Source organism: Lepisosteus platostomus, chromosome 10 (assembly GCF_059453375.1).
Source record: "Lepisosteus platostomus isolate fLepPlt1 chromosome 10, fLepPlt1.hap1, whole genome shotgun sequence".
In the NCBI taxonomy this organism is placed as follows: Eukaryota; Metazoa; Chordata; class Actinopteri; order Semionotiformes; family Lepisosteidae; genus Lepisosteus; species Lepisosteus platostomus.
In genome coordinates, this window is record NC_142620.1 from 41607575 (window position 1) to 41632629 (window position 25055).

At 38.5% G+C, this 25055-nt stretch overlaps 1 protein-coding gene across 4 annotated transcripts in view; it reads left to right on the forward strand.

Annotated features, from left to right (window-relative positions):
* slc16a2 (solute carrier family 16 member 2) overlaps positions 1 to 25055 on the forward strand; it is a 56731-nt gene that overhangs the window by 16537 nt on the left and 15139 nt on the right. For all 4 annotated transcript variants that reach the window (XM_088649022.1, XM_088649020.1, XM_088649019.1 and 1 more), the window contains 2 exons: positions 16137 to 16281; positions 23724 to 24180. In XM_088649022.1, coding sequence (XP_088505148.1) covers positions 16137 to 16281; positions 23724 to 24180 — 602 coding nt within the window. The remainder of the gene's footprint in view (positions 1 to 16136; positions 16282 to 23723; positions 24181 to 25055) is intronic.

Sequence of the window (25055 nt, forward strand, 5' to 3'; positions counted from 1 at the left end):
GGAACAATATACCCAGCCTTGTTGAAGATGGTTATTTTGAGGGGAGGATGAATGAGGTCTTTGAATGCATTACTGTATATGCTAGTAACTGAATGTGCTAGATGGTCCTAAAGGACTCCTCTCGTTTGTAATCTGTCGGAATTTATTGTGTTCTAAAGTTGTTTAATAACTAGTTGCACAGAAACTGAATTCAGCCCTGCAATTTCAATATATTTTGTTTGTTGTGCAGCTAATTGATAATGGCTCATTACAAATGTGATTTAAAATTTAATTTATGTGTCTTTTACATTTTGGAGTGTCTAATGCGATCTCTGAAGCATTTTGAGTCTTCATGTTAGAAGCACTAAACAGTCTTGCACTAAAGAACACTAACTTATATAATATAAATAAATGAGTGTCCTCCTGACAGCAGCGTTTAACCGGCAAAAACAGAAATATTGTCTGATAAATTAAATTGTCATGTGTTCTTCCTTGATGCGTTGAATTATCCAACTTCAAAAAAGCAGGCTTCTTTAATCTAAAAAGGAACATTGTTAAGAGCAAGTCTTCGAATTGTTGGTCATAGTACCAACAGAGGCAAAGTTGGAAAACATGCTGAGTTTGCAGGAGGTCAAATCTAGCGGATGTTGTTAACACTAAAGTAGCAGCAGCACATTTAAAAAAGATTTATAGAAGGTGTTGGACAGGGCATAAACGTCCAACGAAAAGAAAGAATCTTCAAAGGACATCACTCTCAAACCAACTGCAGGGATAAGAGATGGGTAGTTCTATCAGTTATATGGCATAAACACATTAAATAATGTAAAAAATATCTCTTCATTGTGGTAAGTGCTTTTAAAAAATATGAAGCACCACACATTTGCATTCATCCTTGTGTATATGTACAGTATGTATGTACTGAGGGTTCCTTTATTAAACCATGATAAAGTTGTTGTTTTTTTAACCAGTTTTTTGAACCTCTTGAGGCTGGAGGACTTGTAAATGAGACTAAATTGAGAAATACCTGGCTGTAACTAAGTGACCTACAATGAAAGCTGTTTGAACACATATCCTCCTTCACAATCTGGAAGCACTGTCTCTTTAAACTACATTATGTAACATTCCCACAGATTCTCAGATGAGCTGTCTAGTTCCTCCACTCTTTTACGATTGGGACTGTGCAACCCCTCAGAGCCTGTCACAGTAAATCTGTCAGCAGGGCCAAGCATGCAATCCTAGATAGAAATGCTTTTTTGAAGCTGATTGGGACTAATTCCCTTTAATGAGATTCCCAATGGCCGTGTTTCCTGATGGTTTGTTCATGGCCCTCTCCCATTAATATTATGAAGAACATCCTTTTAATGCAGCGACAGTTATAGCTTCTGATTCAGTTTGTCAGCGATTCTTTTGAGTCCTATTTTTGTGTTCAGTGTACTGCACAGACATACTGATGCATACAGCCCCTGGTTAAAAAGCATCCCTCATTTTCTCAGATTCGAAAAGGTCCTCAGCTTGCCAGGGTTATTTAAAACCATGTCCCCGTTTATTTTTATTCTTCTGTTTTTTAGGTTGTAGCGAAAGGACCAAGCTGTATTTCATACAGTTTTGTTCCTTTGTGGCTTTGCAGAAAATTAAGTTCTTGGTTTAAAGGTATAGGAATGTAATTTTCCTAAAAAGAAGCTGTTCGGCTCATTTCACTCATTTGTTGTTTGGACCTTATTATTCTGAGAGTCACATCCTGCGACTTAAGTGAGCTTCGACAATGCAACCAATTGTATTGCTAAGTAAAAATAAAACTTTCTATGCAAAGTACCTCCTCTTAGATTTCCCAAGTGTCCTTAGGTTAAGCTATGTGATCATTTATAAAAAAAAATATTATTTCTCCCTGAATTAACAGCTAACTGATGATGAAATGCATGCACAGATCTGAACAGGAATCTGTTTCTGTGCCATTTCAATTTTACAGACTTCCACTGTGGAGCCTTTTTGAGGTGGGAGAAACTTGAGTGTGCTCACACCTGCAGAAGACTCTACAGTCGGAACATCATGTTTGTTTTTCTTTCTACCTTTCAGCATAAAATTAACCTCTGCTTGCCACACTTGGACACCGATCCCTGTTCACATCCATAAAGCTATTGTTTACTAGCAAGAAGAGGGACTGCTTATATTAATAACTTTAGAAATTTCCTTTGAAATCGGATGCTTGCTATTATGTCATATGTCCCCCCCCATCAAAAATAATATTTCTTGGGGGTGAATTTTCGGTTCTGTAGTTGGATTACAGTATTACACTGGCACATTGGTGAGAATTTCTACCTCACAGTGCTAGGACCTTGGATTCAATTACAGACCTGAGGTGCTGTCTGTGTGGAGGTTTTTTTTGTTCGCTTCTAGAATGAGACATTTCCTCTAGGTGCTCTGGTTCACCCCCCCCAAGTTCAAATTACATCCTGGTAGGTTAATTGGCTTCTGGAAAACTGGCCCTTGTGTGAGTGTGTCTGTATCTGTCTATCCTATGAAAGACTGGCATCCTGTCCAGGGTGTACCCTGCCTTGTTCCCGTTGCTCGCTGGGATAGGCTCTAGCTCCCCCAGATCCTGATTTCGAAGAAGCTTTTAGAAAATGGATGGATGGATATTATATCACCCTGGTTCACTTATCACAGTTATCCACATCATAGATAGCATGAGATGGAAACATTATACTGTAAAAAAATAAAGTGCCATCCTTTGGATGAGACATAAAACCGAGGTCCTGATTCTGTGGTCAATAAAAATCCCAGGGCGTTTCTCAAAAACAGTAGGGGTGTTACCCAGGCATCCTGGCCAAATGTCCCATTGGCCTTTACCAATCATGGCCTCCCAGGAATTCCGATCCATGAAGTGACCACTCTGTTCTCATTACCACTGATAGCTGGTGTGTGGTGAGCATACTGGTGCACTATGGCTGTAGTGGTGGGTGGGTGCTGCACACTGGGGGTGATTGAGGAGAGTCACCATTACCTGTAAAGCACTTTGAGTAGAGTGCCCAGAAAAGTGCTATATAAATGTAAGGAATTATTATTAAATGCATTATACCACACCTGATAAGTATATGTCCACTGCAGCTATCTTAACGGTGAACAGATGTTGAGATAAACAAAATATGAAAAATTTTAAGATGAGGACAGGTCATTCACCTAATCAAAGTTTGCTAACTTCATGTATACTATAACTTTATTCTGAATAATACCAGCTCCTACAATATTCCTTCAAGCTCAAAAGTAATGCCCTTGAGGTCTTTTCATTTTTCTTCTTATTATGATGGGGTGTCACAGTGAGGGATTAATCTTTTCAGCTTTAGAGAATGTAATACATCTCACAAAACCCATCATTTGTCTCTCTTTAATACGCCCGGTGTCATTATTCAAAAGTGAGTAGGGAATATAAGGTGGAATTGCAAAACAGTGATTTCCGAAAAGCTGGATCAAAGAGAAAGCCAAAGCTGTAATCTGCAAATCAAAAGGGAAGTATCATACCTTGCTCCAGAGAGCAAAACACTTTGGTCTTTGGCACACACTTTCCTGGAATTAGCAGACATATCAGAAGCAAGATTTTTTACAAAAAGTTCTAGTTTTTTTAGATGGCTGAAGCAAGAAACCAGATGTTATTGAATGAATGACCGCGATGGAGCTGTATTTTTAAAAAACAGACTTAATTAAATAGAAATTGTGTTCTGTTTGGTATAAAGGACCTTTGTTTCAGTAGGAAGAACAAGCTGTGTCCATAAGCCATATGATGTTATACTATGTTTGCTATTCTTTCATATCCTGGTGATTTTAAATATGCATCATTGAAGACTGTGGGTACTAGTAAATCAAGTGTTTTGAATGATGATACCAGTCAATCAACTCGGAGTACGTGACTAGATAAAAAGAATCCACACCATGTAGTAGATTCCTTTCTTAGAAAGCGTGGCAAAGGGTCTCCACATTACCCATAACTATCTTCCCTGGATAGCAGTGGCAATAACCTCTCTCGGTCGATTCCGGTTGGCCAGGTACGCTCATTAACCTTCTTCTTATTTACCGGCATCCCAACCCAGAAAACAATCAAGACTGCTAGTAGTTTTATCTCAATATAAGCCCTCTTTGACTGGTAGTCTTTAACAAAACTGTTGTCTCTGAATTGTCTTGCTGCGTATTCACTATCTTATTAAACCATGAGGGCCCATGAAAAGACAACCTCTGACTCTCCTAGGAACTCCTTTTATAAGGAGCTAAAGTCACCAGGTGCAGCCAATTTACTGATTTCCCCATGAGAATCTGAACAATGTGATTCTCCTAAATGAGATGACCTTAGCCCTGGGGAATTTAACTGTGTTTCCAACCCCTGCTTTGCTACACACCAGTTATTTTGACCTCATTCACAGAATGCATGTACTGGCTGCATTGATTGACAGTTTCATAGTATCTACACAATAGTGATATAAAAATAATGTTGGAACTACATACATATAATGTATCATCCTAATCTGTAGAAATGTACTTAAACAGCCATATGGAGCGAACAAGACTGATATTTTGAATTTACACAAAGTATAGATAGGTGTTCATTTTAATGATTATGATTGTGTGTCCCAAAAACAGTGATTTGGAAACACAGGCATTTTCACCTGCAATGTTCCAGCCCAAACGGGCCTGACTGCTGGGGTGGAAAGTATGGAAGTACTCTGTTGCAGAACAGAAAGAGCAAATGAACTGCACTGGACAGCAAGTTGATTAAACATTATGCTGACCATGGTTCAACCCTGAAATGACTGTCATAAAGGGTCCAGTCAGTTCATTTCCTAGGGGTGTGTTTTCTGACTTGCAGTATTGTAATTAATGGATTATAATTATTATGTTCATTTATGTCTACTATACTTTCATTGCACTCATCCTGAGGATTATTTGAGTTATGATAAAAGACGTTTTTCGGGATAAATATTAAGGCTGCATTACAATTTTTAATGTTTTTTCACTGGTGCATGTTCAAGATTCAAGGAACAACAATTGCATACAACATATATTTATTAATACAGAAAATAGTAAATAAAAAGTGCTAAGCAGAAAATGTGAAAGATACATTTGGCATCTACTCAATCATACTGTAATAGGCGGCAGGGGAAAATGACTGTGCAATGAAGCCTGTTGTTCTGATTTAGGTAGACATGCCAAATCCTTGAGATCCTTCTGAATGGGAAGGAGTTGAGCAGACAAGAGCCTCTTTTGTTTGAAAGAGTTTTGGAATTACAGTTATCTAAAAATACTTTATCGTATTTTCTCTTTTGGTAGCTTGATTGCAATGAATCTATCATCCTGTTGTTTGTACTGCCAAAAGTTGTTTTATATCATAAAATAACATACTGTGCAACTTAAGGCTGTCTCTAAAGTTACATAGAAAGGATACTTCTTGCCAGTATCCTAAAGATATTTAGTCCGGTATCTGAACTAAAAAGCTCAGCTTGCTCTCTGAACAAGGATTTTTACTACTTGAAACATTAAGCAGTCTCTTTTTGAATGGCTTTTTAAACAGCTATGTATCAGTAAGTTTGTTTTTTTTTCTGAAATGGCAACATATCAATATATTATCAAACTAAGTTTTTATATCACAATAGCTTTTAAGGCGTAAACGTATATCGGTCTGGGTATACTCACTAAATAATCAGTTTTAAAGTACAAGTCTTCTCTGGAGACTTGTACTTTTAAACAGGATAGATCATATCAGCAGCTAAAGCAGATGCTATAATCATCACAACCAGTTCAAATGGCTTTTTTTCTTGAGAGAGGCAAGTATCTAAATGGTTTTTCAGATTGGGGATGTGGTTAACCTAGATGCAGCTCTGTGACAGGAAACATGGGTGGTGCCTGTTGGCATTGGCGCCTGTGTGTCTCTGGAATCATTGTCTCCTACCTTTTGTGGGAATTAAAAGTCCCTTCCACAGGCAAGACAGAAAGAAAAACAAGGCCTCCAAACCTGTTTATGTAATCCATGGGTTTTGCATATACTTCCTAATAGGAACGAATTGAGGGTCCAAAAGAAAATGAGGAAACAAATACAGACCTTGATTGTTTGAAAGCTTAGTAGCTAAGTGAATAAAAATGTTGGTTCTGCTGTTTAGAAAGGGGCACTAGGTTTGATGCCATACACCTGTCAGAGAAGCCTGTTGTAGACACCCTCAACTCTTGTAAAATCCTGTTTCCTATTCCCATTTTGGAAACAACTGTACCCTTAATGAATGCATGTACTCATTAAAGTTGTTCTCTGTTTATAAGCTTCTATGACAGCATGTTTGGGCTCCTTTAAGAAAAAGCAGGACTAAATGGTTACCTGTGAAGCACTATAATTTTATAATTTTAAAGTTAAAAGCCGGAGCGGGATCCGGCGAGGGGTTGTAGACAGACATGACAAAGTTAAAAACCAGAGCAGGATCCGGCAAAGGGTCAGGGGGAAAAAGGGGGATGGGACCAGGCTCTCCAGGTCCCGGACTCGGCTAGTTCAGGAAACCAAGGAGGCAAATGCCACCCGAGCCGCGGATGTAGGACGATTCCAGGAGAGGCGAGCCTCCGGGCGTCCGTGTTCCAAAGCAGAGCCCGGAACAGAGTGAGTGTCTGGCTTTTGTAGGGAGGCAGGAAAGGGGAGCAGGTGTACAAAATCAACTAAAAAGTGAACGAGCCGGAGCGCCCTTAAGGAGGGAGACTACAATCGTGACATTTGTACTGTTTGTGTTTTGTTAATATGGTCTCTAACATCCGACATGTTGCAGTTGGCTGAGATCATCCATCTCAACTAATCCAAATTTAATTCTAAGAAGAATGTCTAGTACATAACACTATTTCATTTCTCAGCCATCAAAGTTCTGATACAGCAGAATTTAAGTAGTTCAATCCGATTAGTTTAAAAAAATATTTGGAATAGGCATAGTTTGACATGAATAGCTTGAAGGCTTGGTACTAGGGTAATTTTTGTCTCATAATTCTTGTACTGCTTTTCAACATAAATATTTTTCCTCAGTGTTGTGTATTTGTGGATTTCCTATTTTTTGTGGTGAAAGGTGCTAATTTACACAATTAGAAAAAATATTGAACTTTGGTTTTGGATTTGTTTAAAGAAAATAATACTTTCCTGGATAACTTGAAGAATAAACCCACAAAATCATTTAAATGTTATAGTTTAGTCATTTAAATGACTTTTTTCTAGTCTTCCTCTTGAACAAAAAGTGAGGCCAATTGAATTATTGGATATAAATTAAAAACTGTGTAATTAAAATGTTGGTGGGTAATGTTAGAATAGTATGTTTAGCTTTGGTTTTCATTTAGAAAAGGGAGATTTCTGCTTTTGAAAGAAAGAAATTTCAAAGAGTTGCCACAATTTTATTAGTCTTTAAAGAACATCCTATACAGTTAGGCTACAGCAAATTCATGTCTGAAGAGGTACACACAAAGTCAACCCCTCGACTATTTCACATTAAATAATGAAACAAAGAGTCAGGAGTGCTGCTCATGTGTTATCACTCATAACTGTAAAGTATGATTTTTAAAAGCATCTTTTATATAGTTCACACATATTTGCTTTTTAAAGCTTCACTGCAAAGCACACAAATAAACTAAAAATACTGTTGCAATATACTAGTGACTGCAAAACTCAAAAACTGAATAGACAAGAGAGTCTATGTTAGTCTGACCTGGTTGACCTTTTAAAATCAGACCCTTTGTTTTACAATGAAATGCTGTGCTTTTCCAGTACACAACAAAGTCCAAAAAAAGGCACCAACCTTGCAAAAAACATCTATTTATTTTTTTACCTGAGATGACATAAGCAGTTATCTGGTGATTAGATACAGCTCCTGGATAAATAATCCTTTTTTCTCCATTATAAACCTAAATAAATATAACCTGGCTTTGAGAAAACATTCAAATGTTTAACAAAGAGGTGGATAACCTGGAGTGCATCAGTTTCAAATAAGGTTTTGTGAACTGTGAGGGGGAAATGTACCAGCCACTGGCAGGCTATATGAGGAGACCTGACAGACTGATGAGTCTGGTTAAACTTTCATTGGGAAATGCAGCCTTTGTTCAAGTGCACTATTCAAGACAGTCAATAAGTTTTTGTGTGTCTGTTTAATAAGGTTTTAAACCAGCACATTTCTATATGATAACATTTCCACCATTTAAATATACTGTAGCATTATGTAGCATACATAATTTAAAGGTGAAAATCCTCTAATGATTTCTTTACAGCAGAATGATAGAACCTTTTGTAAACATCAAGTGTTTATGGTTTTTAAATTTCTGAATCCAGGTTATGGGGTACCCCTATGGTTTCCAGTTTTCATTCTGGCCCATAAAGCTCTTAAATTGAACTGTTTGCTTGTATTTTTACATATGAAAGACACGGCTGAGTTTAGCCTATGGACCCATGCAGCTCTAAGAGTGCTTATTACAAGAGTGTTTGTGTCATTCCCACCTGTGCCTACATATCATTAATTGATAAACAGTACTAGTTGTTTAGAAAACTATAGGGGAAAATCATTTTAAATCAAGTTGTAACAAAGTGATGTTCCCTATGTTTATTGGGAATGGCACACATAAAAGAATTGTGAGCTTTTATTATGGAAAAAGTCTATTGGTTCAATTAAGGCTTCAATGAAATTTAATTAATTAAGAGCTTAATTGGAGTTTAATTGGAGTGAAAAACAAAAGAGAGATACTGCAAAACCATGTTTGGGGATTACTGTTTAAAACTATTAATTCTGTGGCATGCTTTTAGAGCTTTAGCAGCACTGAATTCTGAAAATGTGAATTTTTGTTACCAGTGCATGGTTACAAGGCCTTCCTTCAAACATTTCTGATCAGAATGCGTTTAATTCCTCTTATATGTAGGCATATTTCTCCCAAACATTTTATTCCTACCTGTTTTTTATTCTCATTATGACAGATTGTGTATGAGCAGTTATATGTCGCACAGTTGCAGAACATATCCTGAACATGTGCTTCCATCTTGCACAATTTTTGTTTAGTCTTCATCCAGATTCTTTTCTTTCACCATTGAGATTCACTGTCAATGGGCCCACAAAAGCAAGAACATTTGACAGGTGTGTTGTTTTGGCAACATTACACAAAGGTCACCCTGTCTTCTTATACACTCTTCCAATATGATACAGCTTTTTTGTATTGTTTCTTTACAATGCAGAAAAAAAGACTTAACACTGATGAAAGTGAGAGAGTAATCTTTTAGTCATTTGTGTTAGATCATTTCTTTTCATACTTTAAATGCAAAATTTTAATTGGTTAATACAATCACACTTAAGAGTTTACTTTAAGAGGTTCCTCCAATGATTAATTCATAAGGAACAGAAGACAAAGGGCAGCATGGTGGCACAGTGCTTAACATAGCTGCCTTACAGCACTGGGGCCCTGGGTTAAATTCCTAGGGACCTGTCTGTGTGAAGTTTGTGTACTGTACGTTCTTCCCACATTTGTGTGGGTTTTCATCTGTGTGTGCTCTATGATGGACTGGCGTTCTGTCCAGGGTGTGTCCTGCCTTGTGCCCTTTTGCTTGTTGACATTTAATGTTAATGTTAATGTAATGTGTTAATGTTGCGTTATTAGCCCTATACAATCTCTTGCATTAGGAATTCGTCTTTTCGCATACCCCAGCTTGCTCTCAATGAGCCACAGACACACAGACAGGGAGAGAAGCTTGAGGTTTGTACAAGCCATTGTACAGCACCCCTGGAGCAGTTAAGGGCCTTGCCCGGGGGCCCAATGGAGTAGGATTCCTCTGCTGGCTGTGGGATTTGAACCGGCAACCTTCCAGCCACAGGCACAGATCCTTAGCTACCGAGCCAGCGCTCCACCGTTTGGCTCCTCAGCAACTCTGTATTAGATACAGGAGTTAGGAAATGGATGGAAAGAAAAGTAATATGAACTCCCTAGGGAATTATATATTGCTCCATAAGTAATTTCATTGAAAACGAGCTCTCACTGTAAGGTCTTACCATTAATTCTTGTGTTGGAAGAAGCTTTACCATTGCAAAAGGAGTGTAGATCATAAAGTAGTGATTTATATGTCATCATCAATCAAGATGATGAGAATTAAAATGCTGACCTGCCTGGGACTCTTATTTGTTGTTTTCTGTGTGTTGCTGTTATCACATCAAAGATCGTTTGCTTTAATTGTAAGCACCTGCAATGTGGGAGTTTCCAGTTAACTAAATCTAGGTTTACTTGATGTTGTCCAGAAATACGTATTTCAATAAACTGGAAGCAGCTCCTCCTCCTTAGAGGAAATGGAGGTTTTGTTTCAGAGGTGAAAATTCTGGAGAACTGGTACAAGTCCAGAAATCGAGAAGATATTTCCAAAGATGTGCTAGTCAGGTTCACCATATTGCATTAACACAGTAGACCTTTCCTTCATAAGCTAAAACCTTTCGTTCTGAATAACCCGTGTTTTCCGATATGTGTATTTGTCATTGATTGGAGGGCTTAAACCAGGGCTTACATTTGAACTAATTTTATGTACATTTGATATTTGATAAAATGCCACAGTGAGACTATTTCTATACCTCTAGTTTTGCATGGTTGGGTATTGTGAAATCCATGCAAATTGAAATATAAACATGCAACATTTTTCATGGCATAAACATGAAACGTCATGAATTTAGCATTTATTTTTTCTACTGCTAAGCTGCACCTGATCAGTTGTGTGTACAGTGCTAGATGGTGTGGTCATAGTTATTTCCTCTTCTCATTAACTATTTCCTTCAAAAACAACCCCCGCTCTCTTTTGGCTTTTATGTTTTTCAAAAGGTACTGGTTCTCAACAATCAATTCTGTAAGAACAGAATTTCCTGCTTCAGTTAAGGAATGCAGTAATTTGGTGTTTATCAGAGGTGAGGGAGTACCTTTCTGTTTCCTGATTTTCATTCTGATCTCTAGATTCCTTAAGCTTATTGAAACATATTTTTAGCTTTCTTGATATTCTATGGGAATATGAAAGCAAATCTGGATGTCTCAGCAGAGGCAGCGGGATTCGCCTCCTATACTCTGTGCAAATACCTACTCTGCTTTGATTAATTTGATCAGATTTCTTGTTCCTCTTGGCTATAAATATGCCTGTCATTCTCCTCACTCATTGTAATGGTGGATTGTGATGTGTGAGCACTTTGTTTCTTCTGTTGTTTCACCTTCTGTTGTTTTTTGCTAATCTTTGTATAGATCTGTACATGTACTGTATATATTGATTCACTCATCGTATTGCTATGAGGAAAGATTTTTAATTGTAGTTAAAGAAATGTAGCCATATGTGTCACTCTAGCTTGCTGCAGTTCATTGTGTGTGTTAATGCCAAGCATTATGTCAGATTAGATGCTAGTATTTTATTTTAGTGCTGAGCTGGTATTAGACATCTTTCAGAATCCTCTTAGCTTATTAGATGAATGGAGAGGTATTGTTTTGAAGATTCTTGACACTGAATAAATACAACAAGTTTAAAGATTTCTAAGCTGGGACATCATCAGTGTAGACAGAATAATATATGCATAATGGCATTCCGGCTACAATTGAAACAGACTTCTGAAACTATCACAGTATTAGTATCACAAGGTGAGTATTAGAGAAAAAAATCACATATATGCAACACTATGAAATTCCCCATTTTATTTATGCCAAGGTCTATGTCTTAGTTTAGTACTTGCATTGGTTTATGGACAGCTGCTGTTTATGGTTTTAGTTAGAGGTTTAATGACTGGTTCTCAGACAGCGAAAGCCATGTATCCCATAGTTATTCACTGCACTTAACAATGTAAAAAAAGACACTAAAGTCTCTTAGCAGTTGAGTCAAAGTTAACGGCTATCTTTTGTGGTGTTTGTTGACACCCAGCCAGATGCTTGGTAGGACACTAGTATTCCTTCAAAATTGGCTTGACAAGAACTCATGAGGTCCTCCTATATGGCAAACCAGTTATTTCCACACATTTAATAAACATTAAAGGTATCTGCTCTTAATATTGATGAAGGACATGTTATGGAAAGTGCAATGTTTAGCCACTAAAACATTGCTGGGAAATAACATTGATCCATCAAAGTTAATGGATGGACTTGTCACATCACTTGGATTTAGTGTAACACTTCCCACAGCACATAGATTGACTGTTTTAGATTTACATGGTCTGTAAGAAGATCTTTAACGTACAAACACAAGGAGATTGAACAGAATGTCAGAATAATCTGAGGTTTCAGGTTTCAGATTTCAGTGTAAATGATAGATTTTAATCTGTAGCTAATAGATTGTTATATATACAGTTTTATATCCCGGCGTTTACTGCATTGGCACCTTGAAGACAGGAATGCAATAATTTCTTTAAACTCAACAGTTTAGAGTTTAACCCCATTAATGTAAGAGGTGCAAGGCTTTGCGTATTTTATTTGCAGTTCTATACTTTCTCTACAATTTCCTTTCTGAATATGACTGTGGTTTTTAAAAACAGCAAAGCAAAAGTGCTTTATTTTCGTGACTGGCAGGATTCCACAGTACACATCAAATGAAAAAGAAAATGTGGCTTACCAAATTCATGGGAAAAAATTTTGAAAGAGCAAAGAGGGTTTTACTGCTAAAGTAAATCTAGCTCTAAAGTGCATATTTCAATTACCTGAGAGAGGAATAAAGTCTGAGAACATAAATTAAATAACCAGTGGAATGTTTGCAGTCCTGGCTTTTAACAAGCCAGGACTACCCAGGTGGGTAGCTGCGTCAGCATGCATAGGCTGCAAAGGAACAAGTAATAGGTTTATTCCATGCTGAAAAAAAGAAGAAAGAGAACACAATGTTTTGGCCGAGGCTCCACGAGGCTTGCTCTTATATAGCGCTTTTCTGGATACCACACTCAAAGCGCTTTACAGGTAATGGGGACTCCCCTCCAATTCCACCAATGTGCAGCATCCACCTGGATGATGCGACGGCAGCCACAGTGAGCCAGAACGCTCACCACACAGAACAGAGTAATGAAGTCAATTCATAGATGGGGATTATTAGGAGGCCATGATTGGTAAGGGCCAATGGGAGATTTGTCCAGGACGCCGGGGTAACACCTCTACTCTTTTCGAGAAAAGCCCTTAGATTTTTAATGACCACAGAGAGTCAGGACCTTAGTTTTACATCTTTAAAGGCATCTGTGTGCCACCAAGTCTGAGCTGTCTTGGAATATGATTGTGGTTCTTAAAAAAAGAAATTGGGCAGGAGTATCGGGCAGTGCTGTGCTGCTACATACAGTACAGATGGAAATTCCCAGTTCAAATCCCAGCCATAGGCAGCAGCTGTTCAGCACAGGTGGACAATCCTGTGTTTCCTCATCATGGAGCACAACATTTACAACTGTGCCTTGCAAGGGTTATATATGGGGGAAGTATCTAATTAAAGTGATCTGTTTTTGAGTAAGAAGGGGTAGAATATTTTTTTGAATATTCATCATTTGAGTTATTCATGCCTCTGAAAATAATTTTCCTGGTGTTTTTTTTAGATTGTGAATCAGCATATTAGGTTACTTAATTAGCTTAGGATGGATGTGGTACGGTGTAGTGAACCTCTGTGCCCTTAAAGTCAACTGTGAGAAATATTTACCCACCAAAATTCTTTAATGATGTAAGCTCCTTGGTAAGGTTGTCATTGTTAAGGAGAATATTTTATTTCACTCTTCTTGTTAAATAAAAGATTAAAGAAATAAAAATGAAGCAATAAAACTGGTATTTCTAATTCCAAAACTGAGATGCATATGATAATTTTAGAACTTAATATAAGTATTTCATACAGACAAAGAGGACAAGAGCATTTGTTTGGAAAACACTCATTCTTATGGTGAGAAGACTGAGCTAGAAAGCTGTTAGTAGTAATTTTTCTTTGGACATCCTACAGGCTGTTGACAGTCCACTAGATCCCTAAATCTATACCTAAACCGTTGTTAAAATGGAAATAAAAACCTTCAGCATGAACTGTCTCATGTTAAAGAACAAAAATGGATAAAGAACTGAGTTATGTTTTAGTTGCATCCAACTTACATAATTGGTCCAGGAGGAGGATTGATAAAATAAGATTTCTAGATTTCATGCACAGCACACAGAGAAATTTAAAAGAATTTGAATTATATCACATGTGCTGTTTCCAACTTCAGTGTTCCTTTCCAGTCAGACATTGAAGCTGTGATCATTCACCGTCAGCTCTGCTTGGCTTATGTTATCTGAAGGTCTGCCTGGATCTCCAGGCTCCTAAAGAAGTTGTCTTCTCTTAGCATAAACAAGGTAATTATATCAGAGGAGGACAGAAGTGTTACGATGAGAGGATAACAGAAAACTTGAAGAAATGCAAAAGTAATGATCAAATCCTTGGAGGTAATGGCCGTTCTTCCAATGCAAAGGAGAACAATATCTGTGAATGAGATCCACTGTTACGGTGCGTCTTTCAGGACCCTGTGCGGATAGCACAATCCGGAAGGGAGTGAACACATGGGGTGGAGACGAGGAACCGGGCTGGTAGACGAAACAGGAGGGCGTGACAAAGGTGCTCGGGGGGTGGGTGTGGTCCAGGCAAATAGTCCAAAAGGGAGTCTGAAGGGAAAATCCAGTGCGGGCAAAAGTCCAGAGCAAAGTGATCCATCCACGACGAACAAGACAAAGTTAAAAGCCGGAGCGGGATCCGGCAAGGGGATGTAGACAGACATGACAAAGTTAAAAACGGGAGCGGGATCCAGCGAAGGGTCGGGGAAAAAAGGGGGAATGGGACCAGGCACTCCAAGTCCTGGACACGGCTGGTTCAGGACGCCGATAGGAGGCGAATGCCCTCCGAGCCGGGGACGTAAGGCGATTCGGTCGTAGGCGGGCCTCTGAGCGTCCTTGTTCCAATGCAGAGCCCGGAACAGAGTGAGCGACTGGCTTTTGTAGGAGGCTGGAACAGGGATCATGTGCACAAAATCAACTAAAATGTGAACGAGTTGGAGCGCCCTTAAGGTTCGAGGGATTACAGTAGTGACAGCAACACTTTGAGCAAGTTAACATCATCATAGAGTATACTCCTTGGCTGGAAAGTGCAGTGTTCGACCTGATATCTCCTCTAAGACATGACCTTCACAACCCGCCTGAGTATGTGGATTCTGTATTGGTCCAAACAGTCACCTTCAAATTCATGGAAGAGAATCTTCTTCAGCTGTGATGGATACCAATACCTTAATAAATACCAATAATAAATAATAAATAAATACCAATAGGTTAGTTGTGATTCTTCCTGCCCTAGCTGTGTTTCAGTCATATTTTCAGATTGTTTTATAAATGTGACTGCCCAGGCACACTGTATGGATATTATTAAGTGTGTACTGGGACCAATAACGTTTGTTTTTTAATGCCTCTCGGTACATAACAATCCTAAAAACAGAGAAGAAAGGATAAGAATGAAAAGAGGTCACTCAGCCTAACCTTCTGGTTAGGTTGATAGTAACATTTGATTAAAGTTCTGTCCAAGAAGGCTTTTTGAAAAGTCCCAGTGAATCAGTTTGCAAAAAGTGGTGAGCAGTTTGAAGCAAACATTCTTGTTAAATGAAGTGCCATCTGTTTTCTGTTACCGTACTATCTTCTGGTCCTAGATTTCATGTTGATGTTGAAGCAGTTATCTTGGATCCCTCTGTCAAATTCGTTGGACAATAACTGTGCCAAAACCTCCACAATGTCTTCAATGGTCTAAGGCAGCAATTAATACTTTTTTGTACTGTATATGAGACTTATTTCAGTATATGAATTATTTTTGTGTTCTTTGAACCTCTTTTGAGCACATGGAAATTCTTTTTTTTCATAGAAGGCAAACAGTTTTGTACGTATGGTTGTACAGGAGCAGTGTCTAGGCCTAGCTTCATTGTGTGTGATTCTATGCAGATTATTTCCAAGCTTACTAATGTCGGCATTTCCTAGAATGCCTTTTCTCAAGAATTATAGGCAAGGTGTGATGCTAATCTGCTTCCCCACACACTTCCTGGTGGCGAGCTGCTAAAAACCTGGCATTTGTGCTCCTGTGTGAGTGTATGGCTCAGCCTTCCTCCAGTCCCGACCATACTAACACTCTGTTCTTTCTCTCTCTTTCCCTGTTCCTCTTTCACCAGCCTGGGTGGGTGCTCTGGCCATGGGCATGATTTTCTTCTGCTCCCCTGTTGTCAGCATGTTTACAGACCACTTCGGTTGCCGGAAGACTGCTGTCTTGGGGGCGGTCGTGGCATTCATCGGGTTGCTGACCAGCTCCTTTGCAACGTAAGGAGCACTTTGTGAATTCCTTCCATCCTCAGATTTGTAGACACTGATGACTACAGTTTACACCCTTGCAGAAACATAATTAATTCAGCACACCACATTGGAAATGTAGATTTTTAGCTGTATCATGGAATGATTAAAAATAAAAGAAACTGATTTTTAGTGGCCAACGTTGTAGGGTTATGCAGTCTTACTGAAATGGAACTGGAAAAGTAAGACTCATCTAAAAATGTTGATTCACAAGAAAATGCTTTAACCCTCTCAAAAGAAAACTTAAAAGAGGTACTTTAGGACATTTTTCTCATGAAAAACTTTCTTACGGTTACACCTTAATATTCTCATACAGCTTTAGTTGTAGATCGCCATCTATAGCAGTCAACACACTCCTAAACATGTCCTAGGGACATTCTGGTTATACTGTATACTGTAGTTTCTTTCTCCTGTTAAGCTCATTCAATTTATTTAATTGAATTTCAGGTCAAGAAACTGGAGTCACCACAGTTTCAGCTTTTTCATTGAAATTTAAGTGATTCTGGTTTTGTTTGTCTGTGCCTTTAAGATCAAAATCAAACTGAAGAGCAGTCCTTTCACCTAACAGCAGCCTTTTCACTAGCAGAATTCTGCAAGAGAATGTGCAGTAAAGTCATTATTTTCCAGAATAGTATTCTGACCACAATGAAAGTATACAAACTCACTCTTTTTAACTCACTATTTTAATTTCTCCATGAACATGTAAAGTAAATGTATTCCACTGTAATATGGTGCTGACAAGGATGGCTGCTGTCCCAAAAGCTTCCGTCTGTTTTTGTCTTGTTCTCTACTTTATGATGTCTTTTAAACTGTTAACTGTACATAATACTTGCTCGATGATCAGCTATGACCGACAAACACTAATGGACATAAGATCGACTATCCCAAAAAGGTCTGCACCGAATACGATGATGGATTACCTGGAGTACAGAGTTCCAATTGTACCTGTTCCCGTAAGCAAGCGGTGGCAAAGGAAGAGAGGTAAGCAGGCAGGTGTCTTGGTTAAACTGAGACAACCCTGGAATCGCCCTCCGCTTCCGAGCATACGCTAAGGTTCAATCACTTGACAACAAGCTGGATGAACTGAGGGCAAGCCTTGTTTTCCTACTGGACATTAAGAACTGCATCGTGCTAGCGTATACTGAAACCTGGCTCGACCCATTCGCTCCGGACACCGCTATTCTACCGGGAGGTTTTTCCGTGCACCTTCAGGACAGGACAACAGACTCGGGGAAGATCAAGGGCGGAGAGGTATGTTTCATGGTTAATAACTCCTGATGCACAGACGTGGAGACTATTTCATCATCATGGACCCCACATCTTGAACATCTCACAATTAAATGTCGCTTATTCTATCTACTGAGGGAGTTTACACTGGTAGTCCTCACGGCAGTGTATATTCCACCGCAAGCGAACACCACAAAAGCACTGGATGAACTACACGAACACCTAAGCAGACATGAGAACTTACACCCCTAGGGCGCATTCATCACAGTGGGGGACTTCAATGGGACCAAACTGAAGAAAATCATGCCAAACCTGCATCAGCATACAAATTGCCCATTGCGCGGAACAAACACGTTGGACAACGTTTACACTTCTTTCCGGGATGGCTATATAGCCCTTACTCGACCTCCTTGCGGCAAATCCGATCACACCTCCATCCTGCTGCTCCCTGCCTATAGGCAGAAACTCAAGCAGGAGAAGCCTGTGACAAGGACCATTCAGCGCAGGTCAGAGGAATTGGACTCTATTCTAAGTCACTGCTTTGCCACCACTGACTGGCGTTTGTTTTGCGAACCTGACAGGAACAACATTAACCTATACACGGACTATGCTACTGGCTACATCAACAAATGCATAGAAGATGTTGTCCCCAGGATTACTGTTCGCACATACCCAAATCAAAAACTGTGAGTAAATGGCAAAGTAAGCGCTAAACTCAGAGCTAGAACATCCGCCTTCAACTCTGGAGACAAGGGACAAGGACAAGTACAGAAAATCCAGATCCGATCTCAGAAAAGCCATCAAATCCAGAGCATCACAGATTACAGGACAACAATCTTTCTCTGAACACCAGTAAAACTAAGGAGTTGATTGTGGACTACAGGAAGCATCGAGGAACAGACCACGCACCCATTCACATCAGCGGGTCTGCAGTGCAGAAAGACAACAGTTTAAAATTCCTAGGTGTCAACATCACAGACGACCTAACCTTGACCCACCACACCAATCTCGTAGCCAAGACAGCAAGGCAGTGCCTATTCTTTCTCCACAGATTCAAGAAGTCGTCACACATCCTTTTCAACTTTAACAGGTGCACCACTGAAAGCATCCTAACCGGCTGCATCACTGCATGGTATAGTAACTGCTCTACTCGAGAGCGCAAGGTACTCCAGAGGGTGGTGAAACTGGCTCAAAACACTACCGGCTATGTGCTACCAGAGTAGAGGATATCTACTCTGTTAGATGCCTCAAGAAGGCCAGGTCTTTCCTTAGGGACCCCAGTCACCCTAACCACAACTTGCTCTCTCTACTACCATCTGGAAAACAATATTGAAGTATACAGACCAAGACCAGCAGGTTTTGGAAAAGCTTCTTCCCCTAGGCAATAAGACTCCTAAACAGCCATCCACAGCAGACGCTAAAAGATACGGTGCAATGACGCCCCCCTGTAACTTTGCCCTCTCAGGACACATATGAACAGCACTAGATACCTCCTATCCTTATAAATTAACCTAGGTAAAATAAATAGTAAACCGTTTTAAGGCAATTCCACTGGAAATCTTAATGTCTTATAATTATGTAATTTTTAACCTGTCTCTAAAAAAGTTATAGAATAGAAGTTTTAAATGTCCAATAAAGAAAAAAGGACAGATTAAACTTTGAAATTTGAATATTATGAATAACATTAAGATACTGCAGTCTATTATTCTGGATCAAGAAAAACAAAACATTTCCTGTATAGCTACAACAGTTATGCTTATTACTGTATAATTTCCTGAGAACTTTTGTTTTCCATGCAATTCTGTTCAGTGCCATCATTCCACGAGCAAGGTTTATTCTGCTGGTATATTTTGGTCCATGAGTTGATACACAAGAAGTGGCAATTCTTTTCAATTTAATATTTAGACAATCTGGAATGTGTGATTTCAATCCACCCAGTTTACTGATAAAATATAAACCATGAAAAACTAAAAAAATGTTAGCTATACATTCTGTGTGCAGGAAAGTCATAAAATTAGTTTGTGAGACGGTGTGAGAAAAGGATGTTTTACATACTACAGTATTTTCAGGTTTTACTTATTGACATTATTAAATTTAGATCTTTGTTGCAAGATGGATACTTCGTCTTTTTTATGTAGACTTAACTTTGATCTCATGACTCATATCTTAAATGACCTGAACTTTCATCATCCTACATGGTATCTCCTTTATAAGGAACCTAAATAACTTATAATTTTAGAGCTTAATAATATAATATATGTTAAGTAATACATTAGCACTCATTTACTGGGTCCAGTAGATTATATTAAGGTGCTCAAGAATGAATAACATTCATAATGGTTAATGGGTCTCCTCATTCGATAACTCCATTTCCAAGACACTCCTTTAAAATGATAAGATGTGAACTGTGCCTTGGATTTGAATTAATAATGTGCAGTTATATGCCTTTAAAAGAGTTTTTCAACCCTTTCCAAAGGTTTCTGTGGGAGCTTCCTACTAGGATATTCTTGAGTTTCCTTTTGTGTTAGTGCTGTTTGTCTGAAGTTTGGTTATGTAACATTTGCAAATCCGCTAGATTTATATAGGCCTTAACAAAGGTAATTAATTTTAGGCTGAGCCAAACTTGTTACAGGATGTCAGCTACAACAACAATAAATAATTAACAGACTGTGCACAATTCCAAAAAGAAGAGAAAGATATACAGTACTGTAGAAGGCTGACAGAAGGCAGATGATAGACTGAGAAGCAAAAAAAAAGTCATTTTTTTTTAGAAAGTGGTTTGATTTAAATGACTGTGGATTCACAGAAAAAGGAAGCTTTGGACAATAGGGTAGCGAAGTATGTCTTTTTTCTAACAGTAATTCAGATCTTGAGTTCAGGCTGAAGTGTCTTTGGTTTTTCTGGTGACTTTGTTATTATGGATTATAATTCAGCTTGCTTCTTTTTCTAACATTTCTGTTTTTGCTTCCACAAAAATGCCATTATAATATGCCAACCTGAACCTGAAGGGGTTATGTGAATTGTATTTTAATTTTAATGTCATTAGCCGTGGAACAGATTAATTACATACATTACACAGTAATTGGTCTTCATATTTTAAAATGAATACCACAGCTTTGATACATTCGGAGTTACAAATTAAAATTTTCATAACATACAAATAGTCAATAACTTCCCCCAGCAATTTTTTAAATACTAGGAGGTGTCATAGTTGGCTTAAACAAAACAATACAATTTTTAAATGTTTTGTTAAAGTGTTTGTGTGCAGTAAAATGTTAAAAAGTACCAAATCAAATTATATTTACAGTATGTTTCTTTGAACAAAGGAATGAGTGATGAATTTAAACCTTACTAAACTGTTATCATTTTAAGAGACATTTTAAAGGGAAAACTGAGAAGTGTTGAAAAATATTGTTTTATGAAAGTTTAATGATGTGTTTAGAAATCAGAATCCTTAATATCCATCCATCCTTCATCAGAAATCCACTTGATTCTGGGTGAGCCTTAAGGTCCATTAAGTGTCCCAGCTACCTAGACCTACTGTATCTCAGAAACATAAAGAATGAGCAGGAACTACACTTAACATCTATCCATCACTGGCCACACGGACACAATCAAACAGGCACAACATAGAGACGCCAATTAAATTAGTAAACTAGATGGCCTGGAGATAACCTCCTCAAGCACAAGGATACCATGCAAACTCAACAAAGAAATTACCCCAGTCTGGAATTAAACTGAAACCCTGGAACTGTGAGTGCTAGTCACTATGCTACTCTGCCACCATATTTGTTTAATGTATGTCTTTAAAATCTCTAATATATGAAATACTCTTTTCAGATGCTGAGCTACTACACTCTTTAGATAACCTAGTTCCCAATATCAATGATAATGATAATGGCAATTCTGTATTATGGTACATTTGTAAGTAAGAGAATGAGTCCTCTTTATGCATGAATATTAATAGTATCAGAAATATTAATCAAGGATCTGTATCTATTCAGTTAAGGAAATTAATTGACCTTAATTTAAAAAAAAGACTGCATCACAATAGTTGGCTACTATGTGTTAAATTTATGGTGACACTATGTTTGAGTGATAGGGAAAGATTCAGCTCAGCGTAATTAGAGGTTATGGTTTTGCAGTTTGCATATCAAGGCCTTTGGGGTTTAAATTTGTGTAAATGATGAAAGATGGTGTGAATAGATGAATCAGCGTTTTTAGCTAATTTTGCTTTGAATATATTGGTGAGGGTCTGCTCCTCTTGCTTTTGTCTTATGAGTGATAATGCGTTCAAAAACATGTATTTTCAATTGTGTTAAAGCTTTGTTTTCTAGTTTAAAGTTGCATCTCTTCCCAGTACTGGTCCTCTAGATTTCTAAATCTGTTTCTTGTGTTATGCCAAACAAAATGACAGCAATTCGGGTGTCCGTGTAGCAGAAGCCTTCTTTATTACATACAGTATGCATATGGAAGCCTAGCTCTTGCAAGCCAAACTCAATGAAAAGTAACAAAAGACGGTCTTTTATACAGTGAAACAAACAAGCTATAGTGACACTTTCCCTAATAGTAATAGAGAAATATGTCTATATATGGATATATATTACATAAAGTTTATGCAAGGTTTAGTGAAGCAAGCTGTTTTTCACACCCCACACTCTCCCTTGCAAATGCCCTTGCATTCCCACTGTTTCACAATCTCATTCCTAATTGAACCCATCACATTCCCACATGCACCAGATTCCTCAAATTCTCACTCCCAGACCAATTATCCAACCACATCCCTTTTCCTTCAGTATTTAAAGTCCCCTTACACACCAACCCATGCTTACTATTGAGAAGCCTCCTGTAGAATTCTCTTGTGTGTTTCTAAGTCTTTTGATTGATTTCCTGGTACCAAGTCTTTGCTCCTGCCTTTTGACTACACCTTTTGGATTTCCCTGGTTACTGGACTCATTGCCTCCCTAATTGACCAAGCCCCTGGATTATGTCTTTTGGATTGTGCCTGTTCTATTGTGTGTTCTGCAGGATTCACTGTTCTGCATAAGGAACCTCATCTTCTATCAGTTGGTTTCCTGACACTGTTTAGTGTACCACCCATATACAGTAGCTGTGTCTCAATGAACCAGCCTGGCAACCAACATGACAAACTGCTTACATTAACAGATAAAAGCAGAACTTCCCTGTACAAGATTCTGGGTAATGGTAATGGTATATATGCTGAACAAGCTTTTTATAACTTAAGTCATGTCTCTTAGCTTAATGACAAAGACAGGTTCCACTTTTATGTTCTGGGTGCAAAGCCAACTGTGTAAAAGTTAGATGCAGTGGTACTAAGCTAGAGCAAATATGTTAGTTTAAACAACCTTTTATTTCTTCACTTGTAAAAAGCATGTATTAAATATTTTATATATTCTAATAAATAAAATAAATTATTGAACAGTTTTCTATTCCTTCCCACTGCCTCTGTACTTGTTCTTCTCACATTTGTGTGCTTTAGGCTACAGGTGTTTAGCACATCTAGTAGAACATGCTTGGAGGCAGGTATAATATCCTCATAATGCATATAAACAAGTTAGATGAAGGATTCCCTATCTTGGCATAATTAAGCCCTATTAGGTCAAATCCTGGCTTGACTTTGATGTTATTTACTGTATATGGAGCTCTCTCCATCTACTTCTCACTGCTCATATCCTTGGTGCCTGTGGGCTGGGTGTAAGATGGGGCTGTACAGTAGAGACTTGAGGTTTTGTGGCTGATGGAGTGAAATCTTCAACTTTTATCTTAATTGCTTTAACTTTAGGAATCCTGTGGTAGAAACTGATGGTGTACCACTAATCGCAGGAGTGGTGATGTGGGGGGGGGTAATGTTGTATTGTTTTCTGATGTTTTTGGATATATTTGAGATTTACAAGAAATACACTGGAAAAGGGGTGATGATAATGGAACCCAGAGTGTGGTGTTTCTCCTGTTTATTGGGATTTGATTCATTTTGCATTTAAGAGGTTTTTATTTTTGTTTATTGTTTAAAGTAAAAAATAAGTAGCCCTTAGCATAATGTATGGAGAGAGCAGGAGTTTTACTTTTAAGTATCTCACCATGCTTTACGTGATTCTCTTTGCGGACAGTTTGTTATTGTTAGCAGAATGAGAAAAAAAACACTGAACTTTTGCTTTTCCTCACAGGTCTCTGGGATTGCGTTACTTCACTTATGGGATACTCTTTGGCTGTGGTGCCTCTTTTGCCTTCCAGCCTTCCCTGGTTATCCTTGGGCATTACTTCCGCAGACGACTAGGACTGGTCAATGGAGTGGTGACAGCGGGCAGTAGTGTTTTCTCCATGGGCCTGCCTGTCCTGTTGAAGGAGGTGGTGGAGCCTCTGGGCTTGAGGGCCACGTTCCAGATTCTCAGCACCTTCATGCTGGTCCAGGCCTTGTTGGCTCTCACCTTCCGCCCCTTGCTGCCCATAGTCCCTGACACCACCAGGTCCCCGCCGGCTGACACTGCGAGCTGCTGGCACAGAAGCCTGGCCCAGATCAGGAAGTACTTCAACCTGCGGGTGTTCCGCATAACCACCTACAGAGTGTGGGCATTTGGAGTGGCCACTGCTGTTCTGGGTTATTTTGTGCCATACGTTCACTTGGTGAGTGAAATCATTACAACTAAATTCTTGTAGCAGGTTTTTTCAGGACAGTAGTCCATATTTGCCACTGTGGTCTACCCATTAAACTGTCAGAGTATCTTTATTTACTGAGGTCAATGCTAAAAGGATGTCAGTTTTAAAGTCTTGCCTTTTTCTTTCGGCTGTAAATTCCACCACCCTCATTTAGTTAATACTGCTCCTTGAGGAATTAAACTCATCTCTGTGAAGGCTAAAGGGTTTTCTGATTTTTATCCCATCCTAAGACCTCTGTTGATTGAGTTTCATTATTATTGTCTTATCATTTGAATGTATATAATGTTTTTTGTACAAGACTTTAATGATTGGTACTGTGAGAGGTCGACTTGGGTCAAAGAACAATACTTATGGAGCTTTATAGATTGGCCTAAGTGTGGATATATTAAAACTCTGCAGAAAGGTGTTCTTATAGGTTAAACATTACTTTACAGGGTATTTGTGATACATAGAAAAAACATATTTCACAGGGTTAAGATATCTCACACCAAGTAAGACTAAATTCCTGGTGGGTGTCGGTGTGCCTTGTGTTTTGTTTTATGGTTGTTGGATTAAATCCTGCAGTCCATTTCCTGTACAGTATCTTTAAATAGTTGTGGGCTGGGAAAGAAGTATTAGAGTTATCTAATTAATTAGACAATTAATCCAAATAAGTAACTGATACTTGGACTAAACAAAAGCAAGGAAGAATTGTGGATTTTAGGATAGCTCTACGGTTCGTGTTTCTTTCTGGACTTTTAACTGGAAGACTCTGGGTTCACAAACCACAGGTGCTGTACTCTTGGCAAGGGACTTCACTCATATTATTCCAGTAGTAAAATAAGCAACTGTATAAATGATTA